General features: G+C 44.0%; 1 protein-coding gene across 3 annotated transcripts; it reads right to left on the bottom strand.

Annotated features, from left to right (window-relative positions):
- Positions 1–435: 435 nt before the first annotated feature.
- Positions 436–27,657, bottom strand: TRIM36 (tripartite motif containing 36). 3 transcript variants are annotated; one of them, XM_050913505.1, is made up of 11 exons: positions 27,595–27,657; positions 18,441–18,675; positions 15,239–15,268; positions 10,508–10,833; positions 7,219–7,365; positions 6,043–6,138; positions 4,867–5,120; positions 4,093–4,217; positions 3,215–3,508; positions 2,614–2,911; positions 436–1,086 (listed from the first exon to the last, which is right to left on the bottom strand). In XM_050913505.1, the coding sequence occupies exons 1-11, from the start codon at positions 27,655–27,657 to the stop codon at positions 732–734; spliced, it is 2,223 nt and encodes a 740-aa protein (XP_050769462.1). In that variant the 3' UTR covers positions 436–731. The 3 variants fall into 3 exon arrangements, with proteins under 3 accessions (XP_050769462.1, XP_050769463.1, XP_050769464.1); XM_050913506.1 differs by lacking the exon at positions 15,239–15,268 and having other exon boundaries at positions 10,508–10,829; positions 18,437–18,675; XM_050913507.1 differs by lacking the exons at positions 15,239–15,268; positions 27,595–27,657 and adding an exon at positions 19,710–19,736 and having other exon boundaries at positions 10,508–10,829; positions 18,437–18,675.
- Between the last annotated feature and the right edge of the window lie 179 nt (positions 27,658–27,836).

The following is a 27,836-nucleotide window of genomic DNA, read 5'->3' as shown; positions in this document are numbered from 1 at the left end:
TGATGTTTAAGGTAGAATTGCACTTTTATGTATTTTATATAGCCTGTAGTAAAAGCCTGGAAGAGTAAAGAAACTTACCATTACGCCACCAACTATACGACACCAGGTGTCAGAATTAGTTTTAGCTTACAGTCACATTAAAGGTGTATGACATGCAATCAGATTCTATTTTATCCTCCGCTTTCCAAAGACAACCTAAACGTTCAGCTGCAGTTCTGATTTCTCCCTGCTTTATATTGTATTTCTGCAAGTATTATTTCACACTGAAAGGCCCAACCCTTGCTGCTCAGGGGTTAATGGGAAAGCATTTGACCCTTCAGAGGCATTCAGGCCTCTGATTTCTTGAAAGGAGAATGGCAATCACATGCTGTCAGCATTGACTTCATTAAATGCAAAACTGACTATGTAAGAATTTAAGTTACATAAAAGGCAGATTTCTACCCCTGAAGAGTAAATTTTGGTTGCTAATCAAACTTCTTCCCTGCTTCCCCCTGGGAAGAAAGTCTGTGGAGAACGGCATTGCACAGATCACAAGAAAGGCAGGAGAGTTCCTGGAAGAACATTTCCCACTGGTGTGGGAAGTGTCTGGACCGTTTGTTTAAAAAAAGCATGGCCCAGAGGCTTGTGAGCAACACGTAGGTAGAATGTAATTAATCAGGACTGACAACTAAGGTAGAATTCTTCTGCTCTCATTTTCCATCTCAGAACAGCAATGGGAAGAGATTACTGCACTAGATGTCGTCGTGGTACTCCCCGTACTTTGCTGTGACAGCTTCCTCAAGATGAACTGCCGCGCCACCCATTAAGGCAAATGCGGGGTACATTATGCCAGAGCAGTCCACCTCACACTCATAAAGGCATTTCATACGGCCTGTGTCGTAAAACCCCACCTTGCCTTTGTCACAGTCAAGGCAGATGCCCAAGGACGACGGCAGGGGAAGGATTCTGCTCGCTGGATCCTTGGGGGCAGCAGGTGTCGTGGGGATAAAGAACTTCTTCATGCCTAAAGTGACCAGTGTCAAAGGCTGTGATGAGTCAAAGAAGGCATCTTCACTCCCACTGTCATGACCACTGTCTTGCTCGTATCTAGAACAGAAAAACAACCATTTGCTTTTGTCAAATTCTGAAGTGCGATCAGTGATGTGAACTGGAGAAAACATTTTTGTAAGATAGGTAACACCACACGATCACTCACAAAACCTTGTAGGGTAAAAATATACTTAAGCCAGGAGGGGAGATGCATTTAGTAAGTGGAGAACACTCACTTGGGCTACTTCAAACAATTAATAACAGCTGAACACTAATAAGGACAAGACCACAGAAGGCTTTACTAAGCAGCGTATGTATCTAAATGTATTCATGCTAGGCAATCATTAATGAACTGACAGCTATAGCAAAGTAGTTAACTTGAGAAGTAATTTAGCTAATATGACTAATCATTACAGACAAGGTATGTTTAACTTTATTTACATAATGTGAAGTGACACCAGTAAACACATTTAACATTACTGTTGTCCTATGGGTTTTCCATGTCGCTGCTGTATTACATTGTCTTTAAAATTCACAACACAAAAAGTAGTGGTTTAAGTTTTTGTTTGGGTTTTTTTTTAAAAGCGCTCTGCCTGGAGGCTTCCCTGAACCCCGGTTTCCCAGCTGGTTACTAGGGAAAGTTTGTAGCCAGATTTGTTCAGTCTACATCATTTTCCCCCTACTTCTGTCCCCAGATGAAGACAGACCGGAGAAGCACACATTTTTCTGTGCAGACTGTCCCTAGCCAGGTTTGCATTTTTGGGGTGTTTGGGGGGAGGCTGGATGTGTGTTAGCTAAAGTTTTCCAGATATTTGTGTGGATAAGGAAAAAGAAATCAGGAAATCAGGATCTAATTTCTCACTTTGCAAAAAGGCTCCATCCGACTTTAAGCAGCTCAAGACATTGGCATTTTTACAGTTTCAGTACGTTATAGAGGAGGAAGCCAATACATTTGTTATATTCCTGAAAAAGTTAGGAGTCCCCAGGAGATAGCCTACCAGCTTGCAGTTCCTAGACACATCCAGGCTTACTACAACTGTAATTGAGAGCTGGAAATCTTTTTGCTGGTTTGTCCACTGTACTTTGGCTTGTGCTCAGTAGCACTCCAGTACCGTATGCAAGCACATAGCCTGGGATAAGCCAGTAACTTGGAATCCACTGTGACGCAGGCTACAGCAAAGATACAGAGATATGCACAGTGAACACTGTACCTTTGAATGGCTGCCAAACCTAGTATGCTAAGGAAATTAAGGCAGAGTCTTACTATTGACAATTAAGCATTGCTTCAATCTTGCAACTGATGCTTTTTTTTATCTTCTTGCTTTAACTGACGTATCTTGACATCTATAAGAACCTGATTTCTTTCCCAAAAAGAAAGAAAATAGGACTCTGGATAATTAGAACATCTTTCTACTAATAGTAGGGGATGAACAGGACAACCTGCTTAGACCATATCCTTCAAGCCACTTTCCACTGGTTAGGTTCACCTTGTGTACTAATTGAGACCAGACTCGCTCTTAATTTATTTTTTAAAAAGCCATCTCCTTATATAAAACATGTATTAAGCAAGAGTCTGCAATTTACCTTGGGCTGGTCACATCGTGGGTATTATGGAACAATTTCTGTATCTTGTTGCTAGAAACAACTCCCACTTTCACCAGGTATGAATAGGCTTCCACACGAAAAGCCCAGAAGTGCTTCCCTTTGGCAATCCCAGTGTCGCCAACGATGTAATCCAGGGTTGTGTAGCATCCGACCTGCATGCGCTCAGATCCCAGCAGTAGAGGAAATCCAGCCCTACTTTCCACAGAGGTTCTTCTTGTGTTCAGCAGGAGATGTTCACTGTTGTACCCACATTTGTCATCAAAAAGAAAACTGAAAACTGAAAAACAGTATCCCAAAAAATTTCCTCTTAGTTAAGTATTTGGCCTTCTGTGCTTATAAACTACATTTTAAGTCACACTGGCACTAGAATTTCTCACTTTTAAAGGCTACCAGGAATGTCACGCAAGCTAACACAGTCTCAGTATGCTACCTACTTAACCCGTTTGTTAACAGTGCTTCTAAACATTTCTGCAACTGGTAACAGTATAGTAGACTTCTAGGAGCTACTGGAAACCACCAACAGCTTTTAACACCGACAGATACAGATTCAGCACCTTGTGGACATAAGAAAACCCAATACCTGGAGCTGGAGGCGTACGCAAAATAACTTCTCGGCTCCAAGGGCTACAGACGGACCCTTTATATCCTCGAACTCTAAAGGCATAGCTGCTGTCGTCATCAAGATCAGATATTATTTTGCTCTTGCTGCAGACTTCGATCTCCTGCCATGTCACACTCTCCTCTTCTCTATTAAGCTTATGATACTCAAGAACATAGGTATCAGCTGAGTCTGTCTTCCCAGGGCATTCCCAACTGATCAGAGCTTTGTTGTACATTCTGCTCTGCTCTTCATTGATTTCTGGTATTTCTAAACCTGGAATGCCAGAGATTCAGGAGAAAAAAACCTCAAATTTAGATCCACATTGTTTTAGAATTAACCATACAAGCCCTTTGTTGAGTGGCTATAGCACTCTGTGTGAGAGAGAGAGAGAGAGAGAGAGAGAGAGAGAGAGAGAGAGAGAGAGAGATCTGACTCACTCAGTTAAAGAGTGCAGATGAGGATGGTTCTTCCGTTCATGCACTTAAATAAATCCCTTACTTTCTGCTTTTACTTTGAAAGTTGTATTATTTATTTTTGCTGGCAGCTAAAAAAACATATAAAAACCTCTTATTTTCTGTCATGCAACAAAAAGCTTCTAGGAAGACCTAGTATTCCTTAACTACAATATTTTGGAAGCCAGTGTAAACTGGTACTGAATGCAATGGCATCTTAGCTTCTTTATCAAAGCTGAAGCTAGCATTGCTGCCCGGTAATGCCGTGTGGATCACGGAGACAGAAGGGACAATGCAAGTCACAAGACTGAGTTCTGCAGCTGCAGCCCTGCGTAAGTTTCGCCTCTTTCCAGAGAAGCCCTTAAAGCCATAACTCAAGAAAGACCTGATGCTCTCGCAATTTACCGTTGGAATGGAAGGACAAGTCACCAAGGATCTCTTCTTGCTTGGCTATGTCCACCACAAAGTCTTCAAAAGTAGTTTCAGCAGCTGGCCTGAAGCTCTTCAGAGATTCAGTAGCTTTTTGGATTCTGAAACCACAGAAGCAGAGAGATGGCAGAAGAGAGAAAAGGGAATTTGCATGTGTGCATTCCTTAAAGTAAAAATGCTCGGGTTTGCTTTAAAAAAAGTTCTGTTTTCATGTACTTACTGATGTCTCCCAGAAATTTCTGTCTCTCTAGACAGAATTCAAATGCAAAATTTAAAGGCCTTTTGTACATCAGTGTAAAGATAACGAACAGGTAATCGTTCAGTTGGCAGAGCATTTTAACAATTTGGGGCATTATGTTCAAAGAACAAAATAAGTGTGAAGCGCTAATGGAGAATAACTATTAAGATCAAAGAGTTTAAAGCCAGAAGAGACCTGTTAGATTAACTTGCAAATACCTGATACAATCTCTGAGCAAAGGAATGTGTCAGTGAGCTGAATGGGCTACCCTTCCACTGCAGTCCTACTGAACAAGGCTAGGCATTGTCGCAGGACAGAGCCCCTCCTATGTGCTGTTTCTTAATGCACACTGTAATGTAGTAATTTCTACTGAATGATACTGGGACCATCTCCTGAGCCTCTGCAATACCAGGTACCGCATTCAGTGCTTTGCTAGCAGGTGTCAAAAGAATATGACTGACCAGACATCCTGGAAGAGTACCCGTACCTCAAACAGAAGACAATTAAGATACCTGAAATGAAGTTGTTTTGCTGTTTGAACAAAACAAGATGGATCAGTTTCTTTAAGCACTTCTTGAGCATATCCTACAAGGCCATTATTTTCCAGGAGCCCTTGATACTCTTCTGCTTGCATTTGCAATTTTTCCAGCCTTAAATTCTTAGAAGCTTCAATTGCCCTAAGAGCTGCAGACTTCTTCTCTTCCAGGACATGAGATAATTTTTCAAAACTCTGACATGCTTCTTCTTTAGCTCTTTCACTGTTGCACTAGGAGGGAACAAAAGACAATTTAGACAGATTCCACAGCACTGTGACTGTGTACAGAAACATACTTAAGGTTGTTCAAGATATCACAGCAATCTAGTCATCCGTTTGACAGACAAGACTAATGAGCTTTGTTATGCTCTTCAGCACTGAAAATGCTATCAGCACTGCACCCAAGCTAGTAAGCATTTACTACCTTAACACAGAGAACAAAGAGCAGGAAAGTATTCCTCTGATTATGTCTTGAGTTATGCACGGCATTTGTCTAAACAGCTCATGTAAAAGCAGGTCAGTCTCTGAAGTCTTCATGCCCAAGAGCTAGGTGCTCTTCCACCTTCCCCAATCACCCTGAACTGGGGGTCCCGCCCAGTTTCTCACATACACCCTCAGAACTGTAGTGCCACCTCTGACTAGTGTCCTGGATAGAAGGAACTACAAAGCACAGAGACAATCTGTATCAAGATACAGGGAGGGCCAGGAGCTTCTGCAATTTCTGCCATCACGTTTTTCAGCTTGTATGTGAGCTCCCAGCTCTGACTCTTCTTCAGGGAGATTCTGCCCTTAATTCTGACTTTACTGCAACATCCTCAAGGTAAACAGACAGCATAAATTGTGCAGCACCATTAATACGAGCTGTAAGTCTAACACACTTCTCTTTGGTTAAGGTATCAAATAAGCTTTATTTCAATTAAATTTACAGCAGCACCCAAACCCTAACTTCCCTCTGTATGTTGCCCAAATTTCCCACACTGTCAGGATTAGGTCTTACCATGTGTGATTCAGGACTAACACAAACTGTTCAGAAATTGTTTTACTGGCTAACTGAAAAAACCCAAAGGATTTGAAACACTTCACTGAAAACAGTTGGAGTCCCTGCTGTGTCCCTGCAAGGGCCATCCACAGACAACCCGCAAACTACTCTTACCTCTGCTTCTTTCAGCAGCAGATCCAGCTGTGTGATGTGAGCTTTCACCTGGCCCTCCTTACTGATGAGGTACTCGATATCTTTTGAAAGCTTCTCCTGTTAAAATAAAATAGCAAGCTGGCAGAATAAGGGTATCCCACCCAAACAGACAAGCAGCGCAGGCAGGTCATCCAGCTAGCACTCGGTTTATCTAGTTACAAGGACAACAGCCTGCCACCAATTATGAGCAGCAACCCTGCGGAGAATTGCTTGGTGACCTGCGATGACTGCACAGGGACATCAGGCCACTGCTGTGCGCAGGACTGGGGGCACAGCCTGTAAGCACAAGAGGTTAAGAGCCGCAGCTGGCTCATTCTTCCCCAGCCACAGGAGTCACCCTCTCTTAGGCTAGGAACATGAGGCCTCAGGACGTTACTAAAACTTACAGAAAAGCCTTGTTAGTTATTAACTCATTTGTAGCAAGATTCGCTAGAAAAATGAGTGGTTCAAAGCACAAACTTATGAGTGTCTCTGCACTTCCTTAGTTGCAAGAGTTAACAGCTGTACAGGAAAAGCCTTGCAAACAGGCGAGGAGGCCAAAGAGCACAAAGCAGGCTGGGCTGGGTTTTGGGGTTTTTTTTTTTCCTTTTTTTTTTCCTGTGAGCAAGAGACGAAGAAAAGGAAGAAGAGGAGGTAGCAGCAATCATTCTTTAGTAACAAAGCAATGTTTGCAAGTCTTGTTGTACGGTGCTTAGGGAATTAACAGCTATGCAACTTCAGAAACATACAAGGTCCCCACAGATACTTCAGATGCAAATTTTTCAGGAGTGCTTCTAAAGTATCAGCTAACCCAAGCCACAAGGACACTTACCTTAAAAAAAGGTAGATTGTAAAGTATTAACTGCTTAAACCTTTTGCATTGGTCAGTACTGCTGTACAGTTGGCTAAAATAAGGTGGAAGCACTTTTAAGGGGTTATGTTTCAAGCCTCATAGAAAATACAGTTTAGTTTCTCAGACGTGCACTATGTCACACTAACATACACATTAACAGATGTTGCACAACAGCATGGCTCATGACTAGTTCAGTGTCCTCTAAACACACGTCCTGGCTTCCTGCCAGAGGGATTTTGCCCTTACACCAGAAGCTCAGTACTCTTCCCCTTCTTAAGGCCAGGTCCAACAATATTTACTTTTACCTTAAGGGTTTTGTAGGCAGTGCTCATGGTTGTTACTCTATGGTTTGCATGACATCCACCCAGTTTACAAAGATGACAAACAGGCCTTCTGCAGATTTCACAGTACATGTTTACCCTCTCCATTTCATGTTCTGGACACATCAAAATCTGAAAAAAAAGACAGCAGAGAGAATGCAGGTGTACTTCCAAAAACTGAGGTGCTCAACAAACCATCAAAACACTCAAGCATCCCACAGCAGCGTCTGATTTCATCAGTTCATTTTTTATATTCAGTTTATCTTCCACCTTTTATATTTGTCCATGCCAGCGAAAGCCAGTAGATGAACACAGTTTCATGAGGTTTACAGTGAGTAAACCTGTAGCAATGTCTGTGTACACATCACATAGCCTCCATACTGCAATCAACCATTTTGCTAAACCCTGAAGTTGTTTGCATGCCTCAAGCTCCCTACACTCCTGTTCAGAGCTGTAAATGCAATATGTAACACACCCACCCTGTCAAATTTAACCGTGTCCACGCCAGCATCTCTTGACACAGCTATGAACTGTTTCTTAAAGCAAGAGTTGACGGAATATGGTAGTGACTGAAGTCTAAGCTAGACTCTGATCAGCCACATAGCCATCACTCGTAGAGCAACAAACGAAATGCAGCCGCCACCACCAGTCACAGTCATTTTAAAGACAAAAGGCTCCAGTGTTTCAATTTTTCTGTCTGACTCCAATTACAAGTTGTTCATGCTGAGCACTAATCCCGGTATCAGCTTCAACAGCATTGTGAAAAAGCTGGTGTTAGCTAAAAATCATCTTTCAAAAACTGAGCATGTCTGCAAAGAGGAAAAAAAGTGCTGCTCAACTCCAAGCTCAAGCAACAGATAAAACTATCTAAAAGGGGGGTGGGGGGTGTTAAAAAAAAAAAAATGCTTTGCCTCATTCCAGAGCACTAAAAGACAACATCTGGGTCCATCTACTCCATGTTACCAAAGAAGAGCTCTTGAGAAAGCTTTTCAGTTTCATGTCAAGGAGAAGAACAAGACAGCAGTGCCAATAGTCAAGCTTTAAAAGTATCATCTTTTAACACACACACAAAAAAAAGGACAGAAAAGGGCAGAAAAATAGAAAATTTTGAGTAGCATGAATATGGACACACGAAGCTAAAATTGCAGACCATCTCCGAAACCAATTCTCACTAGCGCCTTGGTACATAAGATTGTAATTAAGTAGAATATGCGATAAGCTATCCCGTTATCATTAACTGCTGGATTTGGGGGAAAAAAAAAACAAAAGCAAACTTTCAGGAAAATCAGCTGTGCAGGCAGACATCTCCAAAAACTGCAGTCACGCTGTTAGTCTGTGGAAGTAATTTTTCCACAGCAGGGCATAGTCACACCTAACAGAAACCACATATTTTTATTCATCTCCTTGTATAAGCAAGAATTACAGTTTGCAAGTTAGAGACAGAAGAGTTCAGCAGATTACCTTGTCTAGTTCCCTCAAAATTCAAGAACAATCAGCCCAGTATGTGATTCTCCCATCCCCACCACACACGTTACAAAGTGCTCTCCAGTTTGGTTGTAAATTAAAGTGATGACTGGGAACATTGTTTAGGAGACCAGCAAATACTCCATGCATTCAGTTCAGGTCTCAACAACGCAGTGCAATGAAAAAAACACTTTTCTTTCTCTATATTAAGCTCAAACAGGCCTCAAAAAAGTCTTTATAAGAGCACAGTAAAGATCAGTTTACTGTTGTTGGGAAGTTTTTCTACAAAGTAGATGCATCTATAGTTGATTTAACTATACGATGTTTTTCTCTTTTTTTTTTTTTCTTTTTTTAAACAGTACATCTGTCTTCACATACAATTTTAAAAAGCTAAATCCCCCCCACACACACACTTGATACATCAAGGTCAGGATGATCTAAACCACTTCTCCTCCTTTTGCTCTGCTTCAACAGAATTCATCTACTGACTTTTAAACTCAAATTCAGTCTGCATGCAGTATAACAACATATGGTACCTTTAAGAGTACACAAGGATCACGAGATGCCCTTGGCATTTTTAAGTAGCAACATTGCAGCAGTGAGGGTTTAGATACCATAGAAGCAAAGTTTTTAAGAAGCTGTACAGCATTTTAGATCAAGAGCTGGAAGACAGCATGCAAACTGTTACTTTACTCATTTATCCAACAAAGGAACATTTCACAAAGATAGCTGTGTGCTAACGCATTTTAAAGCACATCAAGCACATGCTTGTTCTTAACTGGAATGAACGTGTTAGACTCAAGAAAAATGGCACTAAGTGGACTTCTGGATGTTCACTGTCTGCCAGCTCGCTAACTTTTGAGGCTCAAATTTTTCTGGCCTCAGAAAGAAGGTACAACACCAGCCAAGAGTTTCCTACACACTGCACATTAATCAAATCTACTTAATTTAATCAAAATTAATCAGGACTCCTTGAACATCAGCATTTCTGATATTCATGGGACCTCCAGCAAGGTCACCAGCACGCAGCAAGGGCTAGGACATTAAGACCTATTGTGGTCCTTTGTTAGAGAGATGGCAGCTGTGACAATTCCTCCTGTCACGTAACATAAATTCAATAAGGCGCTGCCATGTTCTGCACCACACTTAGCAGGAGAAACAAAGGTAACGGCACTTTGCAATCACCCTGTTTTGTCTGAATGGAGCAGCAGCAGCAGCAGTGTGTAAAGTAGAAAACTTGCCATTACATTTTTCTCTTCTGCTATAGCTAAAAAAATAACAGGGTGTAATAACAATGGAGACCTGAACTCCACCTTTTGCTATTGCTAGATGCAAGGAAGGCGGAGAGAAAGAAGATGCTTCGTGATGGATCAAGTTCAAGCACAAAACATCCAAAGGGAACCTGCCTTAAGCGGGTGGGGGGGAGGCCAGTTGTATTGGGTTTTTTAAGTTTACCACACACAGGCACCCTCCTAAACCCAACTTTTAGAGAAAAGCACTGCCATTCTAGATGTTCAAGTTAAGTCTTCCAAAAAAAGAAAAAAAAGACCCAAATCACAAATAACACAATCCATCCCCCAAAGTAAAAAATGCTTATTTTTAGGGTCCCCTTCAAATATGTTCTCAATGTCCTCTTCAACAACAACCACTTCAGCATCAACAAGAACAAAAGCTTATGGTTCACTCAATAAGTAACAGCAATAGTCAATAAAGCAACAATGGTCCTAAAAAGCAACTACCGTTGCACAGATACGTCTGAAGCTAGATGCGAATGTTGCAACCCAGATTCTGTAAGATACGGTATACTTACCTTGGGTCTGAAGTTGGTGGTTGGTCCTACATATTCATGCTGGGCTTTCACAGTTCCCCAAGGATGGTGTATTTTGAAACATTCGTTGCAATAGCTTGCACTGCAGTCCATGCAGCTCTTTGTGGACTCTTGAGGTGGAGGTTTGCAGAAATCGCACATAATAGCAATGGCTGCCCTGGCTGCCTGTCTGTATCTTTCCACAATGGTTTCCAAAGTAAAGTTGCGAAATAAGCCATTGATGCCACGTTCTCCGAGATCAATATCCCGCTGGCAACCCGGACAAGGAAATAGACTCGATCTAGGAGTCAGTGAATTGCGTTTTCTGCCTGTGTAGACACCAAATCCTGATTTAGGAGGAGCATAAACAGAAGAGGTTTAGATTTTAAAGGGAGAAGCACAGGAATTTATGAACCAATTCCAAACTATTGTAGCACATGGTCCAAACCAGTACAATACCAATTCATGTGCAGTCTGCCAAGCCAAAGAGAATATATTTGCCATGACAAGGTAGTGTAATGTCTGAGTCCAGGAGACATTACAAACTACTACTCTAAAACTTAACTCTATGTTAAGATGAATTTAGCTGTTCCAATCCTGTCGTCTTCATCTAGTTTTGGATGCACTCAAGCCGCAGCCTTTCGAAACACTGAATACAAAACCTTTCAGAAACCAGTTGGTTTTAGGCTAACTGGCTGCCCACATAGGGAGCAACAGCTTTGTAACATATTGAAGTGAAAGATGCTTATTCCCAGAGTGAGACTAGTTATTCCCAGACAAATATAGCCAACTTTGAACTCCCTGAAGTTTGCTTTGGCTGAGTCAAACTTATCTGGCTCATCCCAAGAGGCATCATAAAAAAATAAAGAGGAAAACACGAGAACTAGATATTACCAGTATGAAATCTCAGCCAAATCATTTAGTCAAAATACGCAGAGGCTGACTTGGCCTTTGCTGAGTGGCCTTGATAGAGGAGGGCTGCTAAGTAAGCCCCACATACCAAAGGGGATGCTGAGATGGTTATGTCTGAGAGATTTGTCTACCCTGAACTGGGGAACCACAGATCTGCACGGTTACACAGGGTATGTCTCTCTCTTTTCATTTCAAAAGGGGACAGCAGAGGAGCTGCACTCCTACCAAAAAGCTACGCACAAATCTCCCCTCCTCTCCAAAATAAAGGGATCAAAGGCTCAAGTAAAGCTGCAAGCCTAAGGAGCCTTCCAAGCCTGTTCAAGGGGATGGCTCACACAGACCCAAAAGCTGATTACAGGGTAATGTTCTTGAGGCTATCAAACAGGGAATGCGTTCCCATGTCTCCCTCATGAACCCATAGGGCACAACTATCAAAAAGAGTCCTTTATGTATTTCTGAAGCAGGCTAAGCCAGTGTTTAGGCTTAACAGGTATCCTCTCAGCCTCCCCTTACAATGAAACAAAACCCCATCCTCTGTAGCTGGAGCGTGGTTTTAAGATCCCTTTGAGAGGACTGCATGTTGGTATAACTAACAAATTTGTAAATGGAGGTATGACTTAAAGCTGAATTCTTAGTGTTGAAATTGGTTCTTCTTCAGAAAGGAAAATTTGTTCTCATTTGTATTTAGTCAGTATCTTTCCATCAGAAATGTTGATGCTTCATTTCTTTTTGAAGTGTCCTTTGATGCTATCCAAAAGACACTTGCCTTGTGCTGCTCTCCTGTGGCTGCTTCACTCAACAATCCAAAACCTCCCTTCCTATCATGCCCTTTCCAGCCGCTAAAAAAAACAAACCAACACTCCCATAAGGAACTACTTCCTTTAAAAATCTTTGAAATGTGCCCCATGGTACTTATGCATGACCACCAGCTAAGAAGCCACAATCAGAGCATGAATAAGTGTGTACAAGCTGGCAGTCTCAAACTCAGCTGGTCTCATGCCTTTGTGTAGGTTCTGAGCAGAACAACTAGACTGCATTTACAGAACAGTATGGGTGACACAAGGCACCAGTATACAACTCTCTGGCTAAGGGAAGCAGAGATTTTTTTTTTCTATTTTTTTTAGTACTTACTTGAAGTGAATTAATTACCCAAACTGCACGTCCTGCAGTACCTGTAACTTGGCATACACAGCAACACACACATGCAATGCACAGCAACAGCAGTGAAATGCACACTGTATTTCCAATGTATGCTCCAAGCTAGCACTGCACACAGGAACACAGAGAGATCTTCTACACAGACTTCTACAATGGCCTAAACAAAAAAATGATTTCGCATGCAGTGCCATGCAGTCAACAGCTACAGAAAGGGATCTGGAGTACTTACATTTGCTGAAACTAAGAAAATAATGATACAATGTCGTACATACCAGGACTGCCTACAAGCAGTACGCTATAGCAGAGAGCAAGCAATGACAAAGCAAGGTAACAAGAAAAAAAACCATGGTGCAGTGGTCAAGTTTAAAAGTACAATCTGAAATTCGTATCCAGTAGCATGCTTTTGAAGTCTGGCCCAAGCGGCTCAAATGTGGACGGGGTGTTTGTTTAACTCAAAGGTGAGTTCAGCTGCATCCCAATGGAGGCCTTTCATTCTGCCCATGGTGGACCGAAATGAGACCGTCATTACGAGCCATGCTCTCTGAAGACTGGTGACACTCTGCTTACAGAAAGCAATCCAGTTATCAAGGAAGTCCTGCACGCCTTCAGATGTCTCATCCCTTTTCACTGACAGCACTCTACGAGCCTAGGGTTGGTTTTTCTCCCTGTTCTAAACCCTGGAAGTTTACTTGCTAAGCTGCTTGGTGTGCTCTACCACTGCAATACTTAAAGCATGGAAACATCCTCTTTTGGCCTAGCAAGTGTTAAAATATTAACACGCAGTAAGAATTAGTCTGCTTTCTGCTTATGGGATTTCTACACCCCTATTTTAAAAAGAAAGCACTGATGAAGTGATAAATTACTTCGAGCACTATCTTTCCTATCTGTTTTGTGTCCAGTTTGCTAAAACTGAATTCTGCTTATATACCAAAAAACAGAGCAGCAAAACCCATGGATTTTGTAGTCATATTAGATGTGCGGCTCAGAGAAATTTAGGTCCTTCCCATATTCTCTTTTACACTTTGCCAATCTGTTTTACAATAAACAAGTATGTATTTTGCGAAATATTAGGAATCATCACAAGAAATTTTCCACTGTGGTTTGTAAACAGACTGCTCCACTTGCCATGAATAGCTCAATCCATAACTAAAAAATGAGCACAGCATATGCTAATGCTCAGACTCCAAACTCACAAATATTAGGATACAGATTGCAAAGACTCAAGTCAAAGAGCAATCTTAAGTATGTCTTTTAAAGACAATGTTTAAATGTCCTCTTCCCAAGGAGAGGTACCAACACTTAAAATGTTGAAAAGCCCAACCTGCAGCTGATAGTTTGCAAAGGGATAAGACATCTTAAAGATAAAATTGGGTTTTCCAAGTAAACAGTATCACCAGAATTCTATGGTTATGGAAGACATGGAAGTTAAATGTGTGAGAGTTTAAAAAAAATAAAGATTTTAAAAGTCAACTGGATTCTCATAAAAGTTTTTTAAAAAATATGCCACCTCCCCAAACTCAGTTAATGCTTTTGGATGGATTTTTAGGAAGAAAGAAAAGGGAAAAAATGGGAGAGAAGTCAGTAGCTGCAAAATGTCACTTTCAGATACTTTAATCTTCCCCAAATCAAGGGTGCTTTCTGCAAAAAGAGCAGATAAGGACAGCTTTCTAAGAGCTCTGACCGTGTCCTACGGTATCTTTGTTTTATGACACTTTAAACTTCCCCTTCTGATTAGCTGCTTTGTCCTCCACTGAGTGTGAAATTCAGATTTGTATTTAGCTCAGTTCATGTCTTTCTTGAAGGACACAATACCTCCATGGATTGCTTGTGTGCCGGCCAATATTATGGCAACATGGAGCTTTGGGGTTTTTCTTCCATTTTTGACAGAGCATCACATCAAAAAAATATTTATGTTAACAAGCCCACACAACGGCTGAGATGCTCAGACTAGCTCAGCTTTGGAAATTAGATGTACTTAAAACAAAGAGACACTGGCTATCCTTCAACCTGACTGTGTCACTAAGCACGCCAAACATTACAAGTGTATCAATTTAAAATATTTAGTTTTCCTCATATATTCATGTGCTGTGCTAAATTGCCAGATCTAGAACTACCTACTCAGATTAACATGGTACAAATTTCAATCTGCTGCTTTATCAAATTAAGCAGGCTTAGATACAAGGAAGAACTGGTATTACCTTCCATTTAAAAGCAATGGCAACCATGACCTCTCAATGTTACAAAGATCAATCTAATAATTACACTTCACTACTAGTAAGACAGCAGTTTTACTGAAACGAGCATGTAAACTCTTGAAAATTAAAAAGTGGTGGGTGGTGGGGGGTGACTGTTGGGTTTTTGTTTCAAAGGGAAGAGAGAATGTGCGTTTTTGCACCCATCAACATATGTTCAGTCATGCATACAGGCAAGAAAAAAATATAATCCAACCCTTAACTGAATTCCAGTCCAGTTGACCTTTAAGTCAGTGTTAAACAGAATGAAAAGCTTTCCTTATAGAATTCCTTTGCTGTACCTTTGCTCACTGCAAAAGCCATTTTGTGGACTTGACCACTGACAAAAAGCTATATGCTAACCAACAATATTTAACTCGAGATCTAAATGCTAGACTATCTCTAGCCAATACAAGAAGTGAAGCATTTCTACCTCTCCACCCAAAAGACCTCCTCTGTGAGGCTGCGAACAATGAACAGAAAGCTGTTTAGAAATGAAAAAATAAGATATACCATTGGTTTACAATGGTTCAAATGAAAAGCATCAACTGTTTTCTCTCCTGTGGCTGTTAAACCACTGCAGGGCTGAAAGGCAAGAATGTTTAATTTCCTACCACATGAAACAACTGTAGTATTTAAGCAGAACAGAAAAAGGGAGAAAGAAGAGATGGGGGGGGGCACAGGGAGAGATATTTCGAACATTCAGTTTCTGCATCATCCGTCAGTGCTGCACAAGTGTCAACCACATTACATGCTTTACTCTCATTACACCAACATCGTCATTACACTAACATTACAGAAAATGGATTAGCAATAAGAAATATCCTTTATTCATTTTATATGCAACATAATTTTTTAAAATCAAAAATTATTTTATATACAACATAAACAGTGGGGTTTTTTTTAAACACATTAGATTTTAAGAAGCACATGCACTCCATTTCAACTGAAAAATAAAAGTTCTACTAGTTCCGGCCTTTTTACATTAAGATAAATTGTATTTGTAAATGCAAGCTGTGTGCGCACAATGAACACAGAACATGGACCAGTTCCTTGTGGCATCTCAAGAATTTAAATGCCAAAATCATTTTAAATAGATGATACTCCTCATGGAAATAGCAGGGATTCCTTAAGCGAAAAAAAGAAAAAGAAAAAATCCACAGCGGGAGGAAGGTGTCATATACATTTTCGAACATAACAATAATGTCTTGACAGTGACATGCCCTGCACAAGCCTACTAGAAATTCTACTGGTTTTTTGTAATACATGTGAGGCCTCACTTTGGATGTTCTCTTGTACGTTTTCTCTCTTATGGAACTGTTTTATTACAAATTCCCCTAAGGATCACAAAACGAATTGGGCAAGGTGATGCACAGTATGGGTACTTCAGATGCAAGACAAGAATTGTACAAATGTAAGTTGCAAGCTGGTTGAACATTACTGGTACCAAACGTCTGACAGCAAATATTGCACCCCACATAGCAATGGAGCTATAACACCTCTAACATTAGAAGCAAAGACAGTATAACCTGAATGTCCAAATGTATTCTTTAAAGCTCCCATTTCCATATGCTTTTCATTTTGCAAATTTGAACTGTCTGAGATGATAATTTTCCTGTGATGCGCATCTGCCCAACGCTCTTTGGGGGGAAAGGTGAGAATTATTTCCAAGTCTCAACTCTCTCTTGCTACTCATCAAACAGGTATGAAGTCTTTAGAAAAGCATTCATCTCCCTCTGCTAGCAGGTCAGATGAGGAGATAACACACATAACTTCCCATCAGTTTGCTGGGATGGTAGCGGACTACTATGGATTTAAAGATTACAACTCCTGCAACAACTTGCGTGCATATATCTCAGGGGGGGCAGGAGTACCAAGAACGAGTCTTTCTTGCCCTGTCTTTAAGGGCACAACAAAGCAGTCATGCTAAACCTTGCGAGAGGAGCAGCCAACAACTATGGCAGCACTCTGAATGGAACTCTGCAAATCTAGTAGTAATTAAATGTCAGGTTCCCAAGGGAGCTCTGCCTCCTCCAAGCACAGGGCGGACTGTGCCACGGCACTGCGTGCGGGCCATGTCATGCTAGATCACTATTTCTACTGCCCAACAGAGAGCAGGCTGGAGGGCAGCTTTTGATGGGAGATAAAGGATTACCTCCTCGCTTACGCTGCTGAAGGCAGCATGGGGGGGCTGCTCCCCACGCGCAGCCTGTCTGATACTCCCATACTTTGCAAGCCACAGTTTTCACAGGCAGGTCAGGTCGCCCACGGTGCGTCCACCACTCCCCAGGCACCCAACCTGCCGCTCCGATGTCCACGTCGTACAAACATAAAGTGGACAGCTGCAGCGGAAACCAGTGACCACTTCGGTCCGTGCATACAATGCCACACCAGAACATTATGCTTACTGAGGAAAAAAGGGAATAGACTTGTATTTGGGAGAATGCAGTCACCACTGGGCTCTCTTCATTCAAACTTCACATAACACTGCAGGTAGAGAGGGCTTAGGAAGCAGTGGAAGTGTATGTAGAGCTGAACAGCGACTGCGGGGCTGTGCACCCCATGTCCAGAAAACAGGACTGTAATGAAGATAACCAGCCATTTGGTTTGGTGATTCCCTCAAATCATGTAAGCCTCAACCAGCCAAGGTACAGCAAACACAGCATTCACTTATCAAACTGATTTGAAAGAGTACCAGTACTAACAACTCAGGAGTTGTTTAAAAGAAGGGGGTGAAATAAAACATTTGAACTTTGAAAACTGGGGAGGATGAACATTAGTAACACTGGAAATGCAAGATACAGCTTTAGGGTTTCTCTTGTGAGAGACTCTTCCAGAGCACCACGGAGTGTGGTTTTGAAGTGGCTAATTATGTCAGAAGGAAGCCTAAAAGCTAAGATGAGCTTTCTTTCAAGAAGTACAGCATGCATAAAGTACTTTTGATGTATCTGTGTAAAAGCGGATCAACTCATCCGTGGATTAGACAGACAGCTGTAAGAATCTTTCTAGTGTGATATCATAAAGAGCATGAGGAGTCCTACAGCTAAGCACTGCTTAAAGCTTCGAGCAGACCACACTGAAAGAGACTGCTAGCACAGTCTTCTTACACTCTTCTGTCCTCCAATGCTGCAACCATGCAATGATCATCATCTATGGAAAATGATTTATTGTAAGCATAATGAAATGGGTAGAACAAAACTATCATTTGCAAAGTCTGCAGAGGCTCAGAAGGAAGTTGGAACTACTGAATTTAGGCTGGCCGAAACCTGAGAGAACCACCTCAGCAGCACTACTGACAGGCAATAAAAGTGCTGAAATCTACATCTCGACGCTACTGAACATGATGCTACTGCATCTTGATGTAACTGAAATACAGGAATAAACAAACACAATGGTTACAAAGATTTACAGGATGCCACAAAGACAAATCTATTATATATGAAATAAAGTGCATTGTCCTTAAAAATATTCCCATTGTTCTTGCCACAGAATGAACAAGACTCGCACTATGCCTAAGTCATCTCTTTAACCGCATCAGGAGTACTGGGAAGACATTTTACCAATGCAGATACCATTCAGCTCAAGTCAGTCTACTACATAAAATTAGGAAAACACGCAAAAATTCTGATACGTACCTGATCTACTAATCCTGTCAATTCTGTCCATGCTAGAAGACGAGATTTTAATTCGAGGGCTACTCTGATTAGAGGATTCAGAGCCTCCATCAGCAAAAGAGTCTTCAAATGCAAAGAGTATTTCTTTCACACATTTGTGACAGACATTGTGCTGGCAAGGAAGGATCAGTGGATGGGTAAATAATTCCTTGCATGCTGGGCAGATGAGCTCTCTTTCGATACCCTTAATGGTAACCTTGATCACAGAAAGAGGGAGAAACAAGTGTAAGCACAGAAGACATGAGCCGGCAAGACTTACGGCACAGCTGTATGTCTGTATGTCACCAAACCCCAGCTCTGTAGAAAAATCGTTGCACACCGTTTTAGCTGGTTTGAAGCACTCCTCTGGTTAACACTGCAAACAAATCTCAATTAACATTCATGAAAGCACTGACAACATTCATTTCAACTGAAATGAACACTGCCACTAGGCAAACTCAGTTCATCTTTAGGTCATGTCTGCATTGCAGGGGAGGAAAGGAGAGAAGGGGAGTAGTCTTAATTCCACTCAAGGACCTAGTGAAACGAAAGCAACCATACTTCTTAACAATAGGAATCCATACGTTTAACTCAGCTTGCTCACTCGCCTTGGGGGGGGGGGGCAGAAAAAACAAATTAAGTGTCAGACTGGTTAAACAACAGGCTTTCCTGCCATGTAATTCACATTTAAGGACTGAAACTGCCTTGACTTCATTAGGCTAATAGTTCGAGTCAGGAACATTATTTATTTATTTATTTATTTCCTGCACAAAGAGCAGCCCGCGGATCAATGCAGCTTTCCAGCAATTTAATGACCCCACAGCCATCTGGCACTGCGCTCGGAGGCCGGAGTACCCGCCGGGAAAGCCAACGGCAAGCGAAGCCCCAGCGAAGCAGCAAGTGGCGGGCGCAGGCCCCGGCTGCCCAGCGCCCGCTCATCCCCTCCGGGGTTTTCACCGTTCAGCCCGCCACGAAATCAGACCGGTTTTATTTCGGTGCCTCCGGGAGCGGTTCCCCTGCGCGCACCGAGCCCCGTCTGAAGACCGTGCGAGCCCTGCCCGCCGCCCCAGCGCCGCGGGGCTGCCGCCGGTGCCGCTCCCAGCCGGCCAGGGACGCGGCTGCCGCCGTACGCCGAGGGGGGCCAGCACCCCCCAATCCGCCGCCCCCCGCCCCGCAGCACAAGGCGCAACAGCGGAGGGGACGACAAACCCCGACGCGGCGGCCGCGTCCCCCGCCTCCCCCCGCGCTCACCGGGCTCTCCAGCCGATCGCCCTCCATCCCCGCGCCTCCTCCGACCGCCGGCTCCGCGGCAGCGGCTGCCAGCCCGGCGGGGCGCCGTCAGGCCGGGCGGGAGGCGGCCCGCCGAGGGGCGGGGGGGGGGGGGGGGGCAGTGCCGTCCGCCGGGCGGGGCCAACGGCGGCGCCCAGCGCACAATGGCGAGCGGGCGCGGCACCGGGCACCGGCGGCGCGGGGGCGGCCACGCCCGCAGCGGCAGCAGCAGCGGCAGCGGGGCCGGCGGCGGGCAGCGCGGCACCGGGCCCGCCGGAGCTGTCCAGCCGCCGCCCCCGGGCCGGCCTGCGGGGCGGGGCCGCCCCGCCGCCAGCCCGCGCCTCTCCGGTCCCGAGGGGAAATTGGCTTTTTTTTTTTTCCCAATTATTATTTGATTTTTTTTTCTTTCGCCAGGCGGCACCGGAGACGTCGCCCATCCCAGCGGCGGGGAGTATTTAGTACTTTGCCACTCAAAACCCTGCCATTAATAACCCCCCGTGGTAACAGATGTCACACAGGTGTGTGTCGGTCCCTGGGGAGAATAATATCACGATACCGACACGCTGGGCATGGGAAAGCGAGCTGGACTGCGGCGTTTTAAGGGCATAGCAGGCACGCACCAGGCGGCTTTCGTGGCAGCTAGGATGAAAAAGAGGTGGGGAAGTGGTTATGCTTGTCTGCACCTCCTACCCTCCCCTTACAGCATGCTTCCATTGGAAAAGGTGCAGCAAATACCCTTTTCACCACCAGCCAGAACAAACAAAAATACTTCTGAATCTCCAGCTTCTTCAGGTTTTGGCAAGGGTGCAGACGCAACCATTGCAGATGCAATGCTGTGTGTAGTTAGCATTAGGCTAAGGGAGAAAAACCGCTAGTTAGGAAGCTCAGAGTGAAAGCATACAGTGTCCTTACATTACAGAACCAAAGGAGGTTTAGTTAATTAAAACAGATGGAGCCTGGACTACGTGAATGATGAAATGCTCTCAGTTTGACAAACCCTAAATTTGACCTACTTGCCTATTTAAAAGACTAACATCAGGATAAGAACTTCATTTTTCCCCTCAGTATTATCCTTCATATGAGTCAATAAAACAAACACACTTGAAATGCCTTATTTAGGTTTTGGTCATTATTTACATCTGGGCTTCAGTAGCCTGGACATGAAACTTGAATGGAAAATTACACTCAGAAATCACGAAGACAGAGGTGATGTTTTTGCATGTCCTGTACAACAAAGAAGAACTTTCTAGAGAACAGATGTAAAGATGTTATTTCACATTTACTTTAGAAACCACCCTCATAAAAACACAGACTACTGTGCTTGAAATGATTCTGATCATGCCAGTAATGCACAGTATGTATACTCAAACGGAAACATTTCACTTAACTGAGCAGGGGGGGAGAACAGGTTGGTAAGGACACGCGTTGTCAGCCTTCCAACTATATTTTCAAGCATCTGAATATATTATCCCTTAACCACCTCTACTATCCCCACATTTCCTGATGTTACAGGCACACTTTAAAGGATGTAGCTCTTAATAAGCCCTTGCCTACGTTAGCGCACTGCCCATCGCTGACACTGGATGTGGTTGATATGGGGCCAAATAAACTATCAGCTGCAGCTCAGAACAAATCCCCTTTGGCTCTGCTGCTGCCTTTGAAACAGTAGGAAGAAATTTTGTTTTTGGCGGCACAGCAAGGCAAACCATTCTGCACTTCATGCCAGAGGTGTAGGTGCCAACAGAGGTGGGTGCTGGTAGCGTGGACAAACCTGGAGCACACGTTTTCCTCCTGTCCTCCCATAGCCTTCAGATGGACCACAGTGCCAACTACTGTTACCGCCAGGACTCGTGAGTGACTCTTGGTTCAATCCCTTAAATAGATCATTAAGGTATTAGCTTGTTTGTGTGCCTGTTTGCTCTAGCTTCAGGGTACTTTAGAGCAGGATTTTAATTACCACCTCCTCCTCCACCACATTAAGATGTTACATGGATGAAAAGGTCCTCGAAGGCCTCCAAAGGGCAAAACTCCCCCTTCTGCACTCACACCTTTTTACTAGCCTTTTGACCCTCCCCCAGCCTAGGACTACTGCATTTGCAGTGCCAAAATTCGCATTAGCTTTAACGTATTGAGAGGAAAAAACAACAGTTAGTAATTACTGGTACATTAAAAACGTAAGAGCACAAACCACGGTCACAAGAGACTCCTGCCGTTAGCCTTTGCAGAGGGGTTAGTAAGACCAGCATGGCCACAGAAGTCAGACCTACCCTTCTGCTTTGTTTCCAGCCACATACGTGCATTCATTGGACACCTGTTCTGCTAACGAGGGACTCCTTTTACATGAAGTAATACCTGGAAAGTGTCAAGATAGTTCAATACATCCTTCATAATTCGCTCCTGCCCCCTCAGCAGGCAGGGTCTGACCAGGCGTTGCTGGCATGCCTCGCATTCCCAAGACAGCAGCACAAGACAGAAACTGGAGTGGGTGGGGGTTGTCATCCTATTTTCCCTCCTACCTCAGGTTAAATGTGCCTGTTAATTTAATCATTGGTACGCAGCAGTCTCCCAAGCGCTTATTTGCATTAACTCTCAGTACACTTCAAAGAAGGATGCAGCACTGGTTTTCAACAAGCCATAAAAATCCTACACTTGTTACACAGTGCGGTTGGGGTCCTACTGCATGAAGCAACACAGCCCTGCCTCAAAGCACTCCAGAGGTTCTGGCAACACCTCCCCTGCCTTCAGTAGTCAGGTCCTCAGACCAAAGCTTTCCAAGACATTTTTTTCATGCTGCTTTTGCAACCATGGCTTGAGCCTGAGCCAGTTCCCTGCTGGTCTGCACTCCTCTGACTGAACTGCTGCTACCTGCCTTGCACTAGGCTCGCATCAGAGCAGAGGCAATGTGTCCACAGCGGAGATACACAGGATGAAGAGTGAGATTTGTTCCTGAGCTAACGTGGCTTGGGGACGGAGCTAGCAGGGAGACACTTTCTCCCTGTGCAATGGAAGTATTTTCTGCCAGGATGGATGCAGTGGCGTTTTAGCCCGCATCCCGCTTTCTGTAAATTGTCAGTGATGCAATTTGTTTCTCTGCTTAGCCCTGAAAAATTGAACCTTGAAGATTACTATTTTCCCCAGGATTTTCTCAGCCATGCAGGCTGAAAGATATATTGTTTGCTTAGCAATAAGGCAGGAATTTATACTGCCTGAGAGAAACGTCCCTGTTTTGGCTCAGGAATACAGGCTCATCTTTGTCTTCTTGATGGTTACCCTTCAGTTGCGTCACCCTGAACAGCCAGCAAGGGCCTACAGAGCTTGGGTGTTTCGAAATGAAAATAACGATGACTTGAGGATCTCTTGTCATAACACAAAAATATCAGTCCCTAATCCTTTGATTTTGGTTGTTTATCTGCTCTGCAGAGATGTGCTACAGGCCCATAACCTTCACGGTTGGATGGGTTTCCTAACAGGTCCCATCACCTGATCAGCTGGAGCGAAGAAGTTTGGAAGGTCACACAAGCCACTGCTGTGCCCACAGCACTGAGCCAATGAAGACTATGCTCATCGAACTGCCAGAATATTGGGATTGCAATCAGCTTTGGGTAGGATTTGTAGCTAGCACATCTCAAAGTGTGCTAAGTTGGCTCAGTATATCTTTACTTTTTCACTAACTGCCGTACGTACGCTGCTTCACGCCCAGGCCACCTAGAAAGCAGCAGTTGCAGAGGATCCGAAGAGCAGCTACAGACAACAGTCCACATAAAGGACTGTGCTGTTTCCCTCTGCACATTGTAATCACTTGCCAAGCAAATGAAAGAATTGTAGTGAAAAAGCTTCCCAAAAATACATGACATTCAAATCAAAATACCCTCCAGCTCTGAACTAGGAAAGAATCATACCTGTAAACAAATTATTACTGTTTAGCAGAAAGGAAATGTAATGGTTATTTTTAAAAGGATTTGAAATATAAAATGTTTACATTTAAAAAAAAGAAAATAAAATTTACAGAAAGCTCAGCCACAGACTCAGCTTCTGACACCATAAAGATATGGCATGAAAAATATGAACAATACATACGTAGCACATAGAGAATTGCTGTTCTGTCCTGGTGCCTTCTCGCCTTCACTTTGGATTGTAGTTACCCCTGTCATGGAGGGCAAGGCTGGCAGCTCGCCCTTGCCATGACACATCCCATGCTCTTGTAGGCACTTCAGAGAACGCACTGCTGGAGCGATGAGGATGTGTCTAAGCTGTGGAAACACACCTTTGTCACACAGGCTGACTAATCCAGCTAAGTAACTCAGATTAAAAGCTGTGAAGACAGGCGAATTGGATTTTAACTCCTCCTAGGTGCTAGATTTCAAACTCAGACTCGTCTGCAGTATCTAACTTAAGCTGTTACCTGAAATTGAACTCCAAGTTATCTTTACATGCTCTTTTAACCCAAGTCACCTTTTTGTGCAAATACCCCTCACAATATAGACATGATCTGGCACGCTTCTGGATACTCTGTAAATGGAAGAAAATTGCTGTTAAAGTAAAGGGCTATTCTCATAGGGACACAAACCCCAAACAAGCACTTTCTTACACATAAGCAAGAAATATGTAAAGCCTTATCTTCTGAAAGATGAGGAGTGGAACTCCAGTTCAGCTGAGTCAGGCAGCCCAGAGCAACCCGCCAGCCCCCACAGCCACTAGTAAACTCTGCTGTATTTCATCTGGCCAGTTCCTCATGCAATTCAGTTTTTGTACCCCTGTGCAGCTCTATCCCTTACTCTCACCTGGAGAAAAGCTGAAATGCTACCACAAGAGAATTGTACATCAGTCACTATATGAAACCAGGCAGAAGGGAGGGACAGAAATCAGTGTCACCGGCAGGGTCCAGGTGGACAGCATGCAGAATTTGAAATGCTCTTAAATTTATTTTTATGTATTTCTTACGGGTTTTAGGGCTTGTTTTTAGTAGTATCTATTTCTCTAAATGCTTTTTATGGAGAAATGTTTTTAAAGCTGTTCCTTATGAATCACAACCTGTCAGTTTCTGCAAACCATGCGGAGGGTAGGAATAGCTGGTAAAACAAAGCAAACGAGTGAGAGAAAAAACAGAGAGTGTGAGGGGTTTGGTTAAAAAATGGAGCATGCCAAGTTCCTTATTTCAATGAAATCAACAGCTAGTGCACAAGGACAGTGTCAGTGTTGCTAGCCTTTCTCTGAAATTCACATCAGTTTATAGCAGTTTATTGATTTTATTCCACTTACAGGAAAATGCCCGAAAATGGTTCTACAAAATGGATGACAAGTATTGGTATCAGTTACCCCATCAGACACAAATATTTCTTTACAGCATCTAAAAATTCTTTGAAGTTAATACTACAAGAGAAGCAGATGCGTTCCAATGAAGAAAACAGACATCTATGAAAGTAAACCAATTTTGAACGGAGTGAGGGTGAACAATTGTACGCGTGTTCGTGTGTTCAACTACTGCAAAAGGAAACTTACAGACAGTGAAGAAGAGAGGGGGAAAAAAGAAGCCCAAAACCATTTCTGGAACATTAGGTCATTTTGAGACAGTTGTGTCCATCCTTGCTGTGATGTGAACTGGGATTTCAGAGTCCTGAAAGAAGGTCATACAATCTCCTTCTGCCTCAGTGCCTCTGCTACAAAATGCAGTTAATTGTTAATCTATCTCACAGGGGTATTTTGGAGTGCTCAGATGCTGCTGTGACGTTTGTGACAGGTGCCTCGGAGGCCCAGAATATCTCACAGAGTGTTGTAGTGAGCCTAAACAGATGTTGTGGATATATGGATTACACAAGGACTATCTTATTGAGGCTAAAAGTGTTACATGCATCTTTCTGTTCCAGGTACAACGTGCAACTTGTGTGTGTAAAGCAGAGTCACAGGGGAATAATTAGTACAGATCATTAAAAGAGATAACAGGTTTTTGAAGTGACATTCCCCCAGGGAAAAGCGATATATAATGATCTGCCCTGTTTGAGAGGCCTGACAGAGGCTGCAAGCTGAGTGGAAAAACAGCATGAGTGCCGAAAGAGGTCATGTGCCCAGGGTCTAAGAGCTGATGTATCGTACCTGTTCGGACCCTACACAGCGAGAGGTGAGTGTGCGAGTGTAAAGTATTGTTACTATGCCCTGCTTCTCTAATAGTTCTTTGTTCAGTGAAAGCCAGATGCTTAGCAGTTAATTCAGAGCATGTTAATACTCTCAGGCTTTGTTGCAAAAGCTTTATTGATGTGGGAGAACGGGAAAGGGAAGACTGGAGTGCTGGGACCTCTAAGCAGTAATACCCTGCCCCTAAGCAAATACAGTTTACCATGCAGAAGAGTCCTTTTGCTGGCATGATTTATGTCACCTGAGAAAGCAGCTTAATTATCCCAGCAGAATACCTCCAAGCTGCTGGATAACATCAATAAATTACAAAGGGGCTGTAATGGAAAACCCCAGTCCGGAGGTAGAGAAATGCAAAAGGAAAACATGGAGAGCAAGAGGTCTCAGAGCTGGCCCTTGGAGAGTCTCAAGCAGTGACTGCCCCTATGGAAAGTCTGTGAAGGTCACACAACGGCTACTGCTCCTCTTTTCTCAGGTACATCAAGTATCTCTGAGGATGGGACTTGGCAATGTGATGCTCTACGTATAAACAACCGCACTGTTTGTAATAAACATGCATATTTCACACTACTGTGCTAACTCGGCTGTCTACCAAACCATATGCTCTTGCAGAGGGCGTCTGATTCAAGCTAGCAGCACAGACTGTTTAACTGTGAGAGAAGGGGCAGACATTGCACTCCCTAACAGGGAAATCACAGGCAAAAGGAGTTTCTTGCCTGAAACCCTTTATGATTTTGTGTATTGTGTAAAATGTACAGGAAGAGGACTTGGCCATCTGAATTTTCCTTTGGAGCCACAGGCATGGTTACTCCCGGACAAGGAGAAGCAGCAAATCACCCAGGAAGCTCGCCTCTCACCGGCTCTGAAGGTTCATCCACGACTTTTAGAAGAGGGAGTGGGGGATGGGGAAGGGGAGAAAGGGTGGGCACAAAAAACAGGGTGTGAAGGCAGCCTCTGGAGATGAGCTGGAAGGTCTTCAGGATGCGTTCAGAACAATCAGTCTTTCCAATAATACCATTGTTTGCCACACTTATTTTTAAGTTTAAAAATACCATGACTACTTCATTTTTTTAAAGCCACCACAGCAGAGTCTTTGGGGGGAGGGCAGAAGTGCTCCCTGGTTTTTATATGTATCAGCAGCTGACAAATACAAGAAGTTGGATTCCCCCCTCCTTTTTCTACGAAATGCACATGCTAGTTTCCCTCAAAATATTTGCAAACTCTGAATCACTTCCTGGAGGCGACACTTTCCACTCCAGCATGGCCCACAGCCAATCCAGCTATGGGTAACAGAAAAAGCCGCCGTAACGGGCTGGCATGGGCGCAGCCCGCGTTAGCGCAGCATGTCCACAGATCAGCAGAAGGACAAACTGACAGACACAGAGCAGAAGGCTGCAAAAATACCAGATGCCTAACTGTGCCGGCCTGAGTGATACTTCGCATTTTATTTTTTAACTTTTTCATCCGACAGGCTCGGAAGCGTCCGGCAAATGTTAGGCGAGCCTCCAAAGTAAAAACGAGTCAAGTTCCCACCCCCCCAAAAAATTTAAGGAGGAACCGACTCTCCCCTCCGGGCGCATCCCCCGCGGCACGCCGGTCCCGGCGCTGCTGCCTCCCCGGACCTGCACGGGTGTCCCGGGGGGTGCCCTACCCCACCCCTACCGACACGCCGCCGCCGCGGACCCCCGCCGGCAGCCCCACGGTCCCCGCACGGGCGGGCCCACGGCCGCGCCGCCCCTACCTTGTCCCGCTTCAGCAGGTCCAAGATGTAGCCGAAGCGGCTGCCGTCCGCGGCCACCGCCATGGCCCCACGCTCCACGCGCGGCAGCCGTGCCGCGGGAGGGCGCCGCCCCGCCGCTCCCTCCGCCCCGCGCAGTGCAGCCCCGGCCTCGCCCGGCGCGCTCCGGGGGGAGCCGTCGTGGTGCGAGAGATGCTCTCCTCGCCCCCACTCGCCGCCCCCGTGGAGGACGCTCACGGGCCCGA

The sequence above is a fragment of the Gymnogyps californianus genome, chromosome Z (assembly GCF_018139145.2).
Source record: "Gymnogyps californianus isolate 813 chromosome Z, ASM1813914v2, whole genome shotgun sequence".
NCBI lineage: Eukaryota > Metazoa > Chordata > Aves > Accipitriformes > Cathartidae > Gymnogyps > Gymnogyps californianus.
The sequence above is the reverse complement of the archived record's forward strand: the minus strand, read 5'-3'. Positions and strand labels throughout refer to the sequence as shown.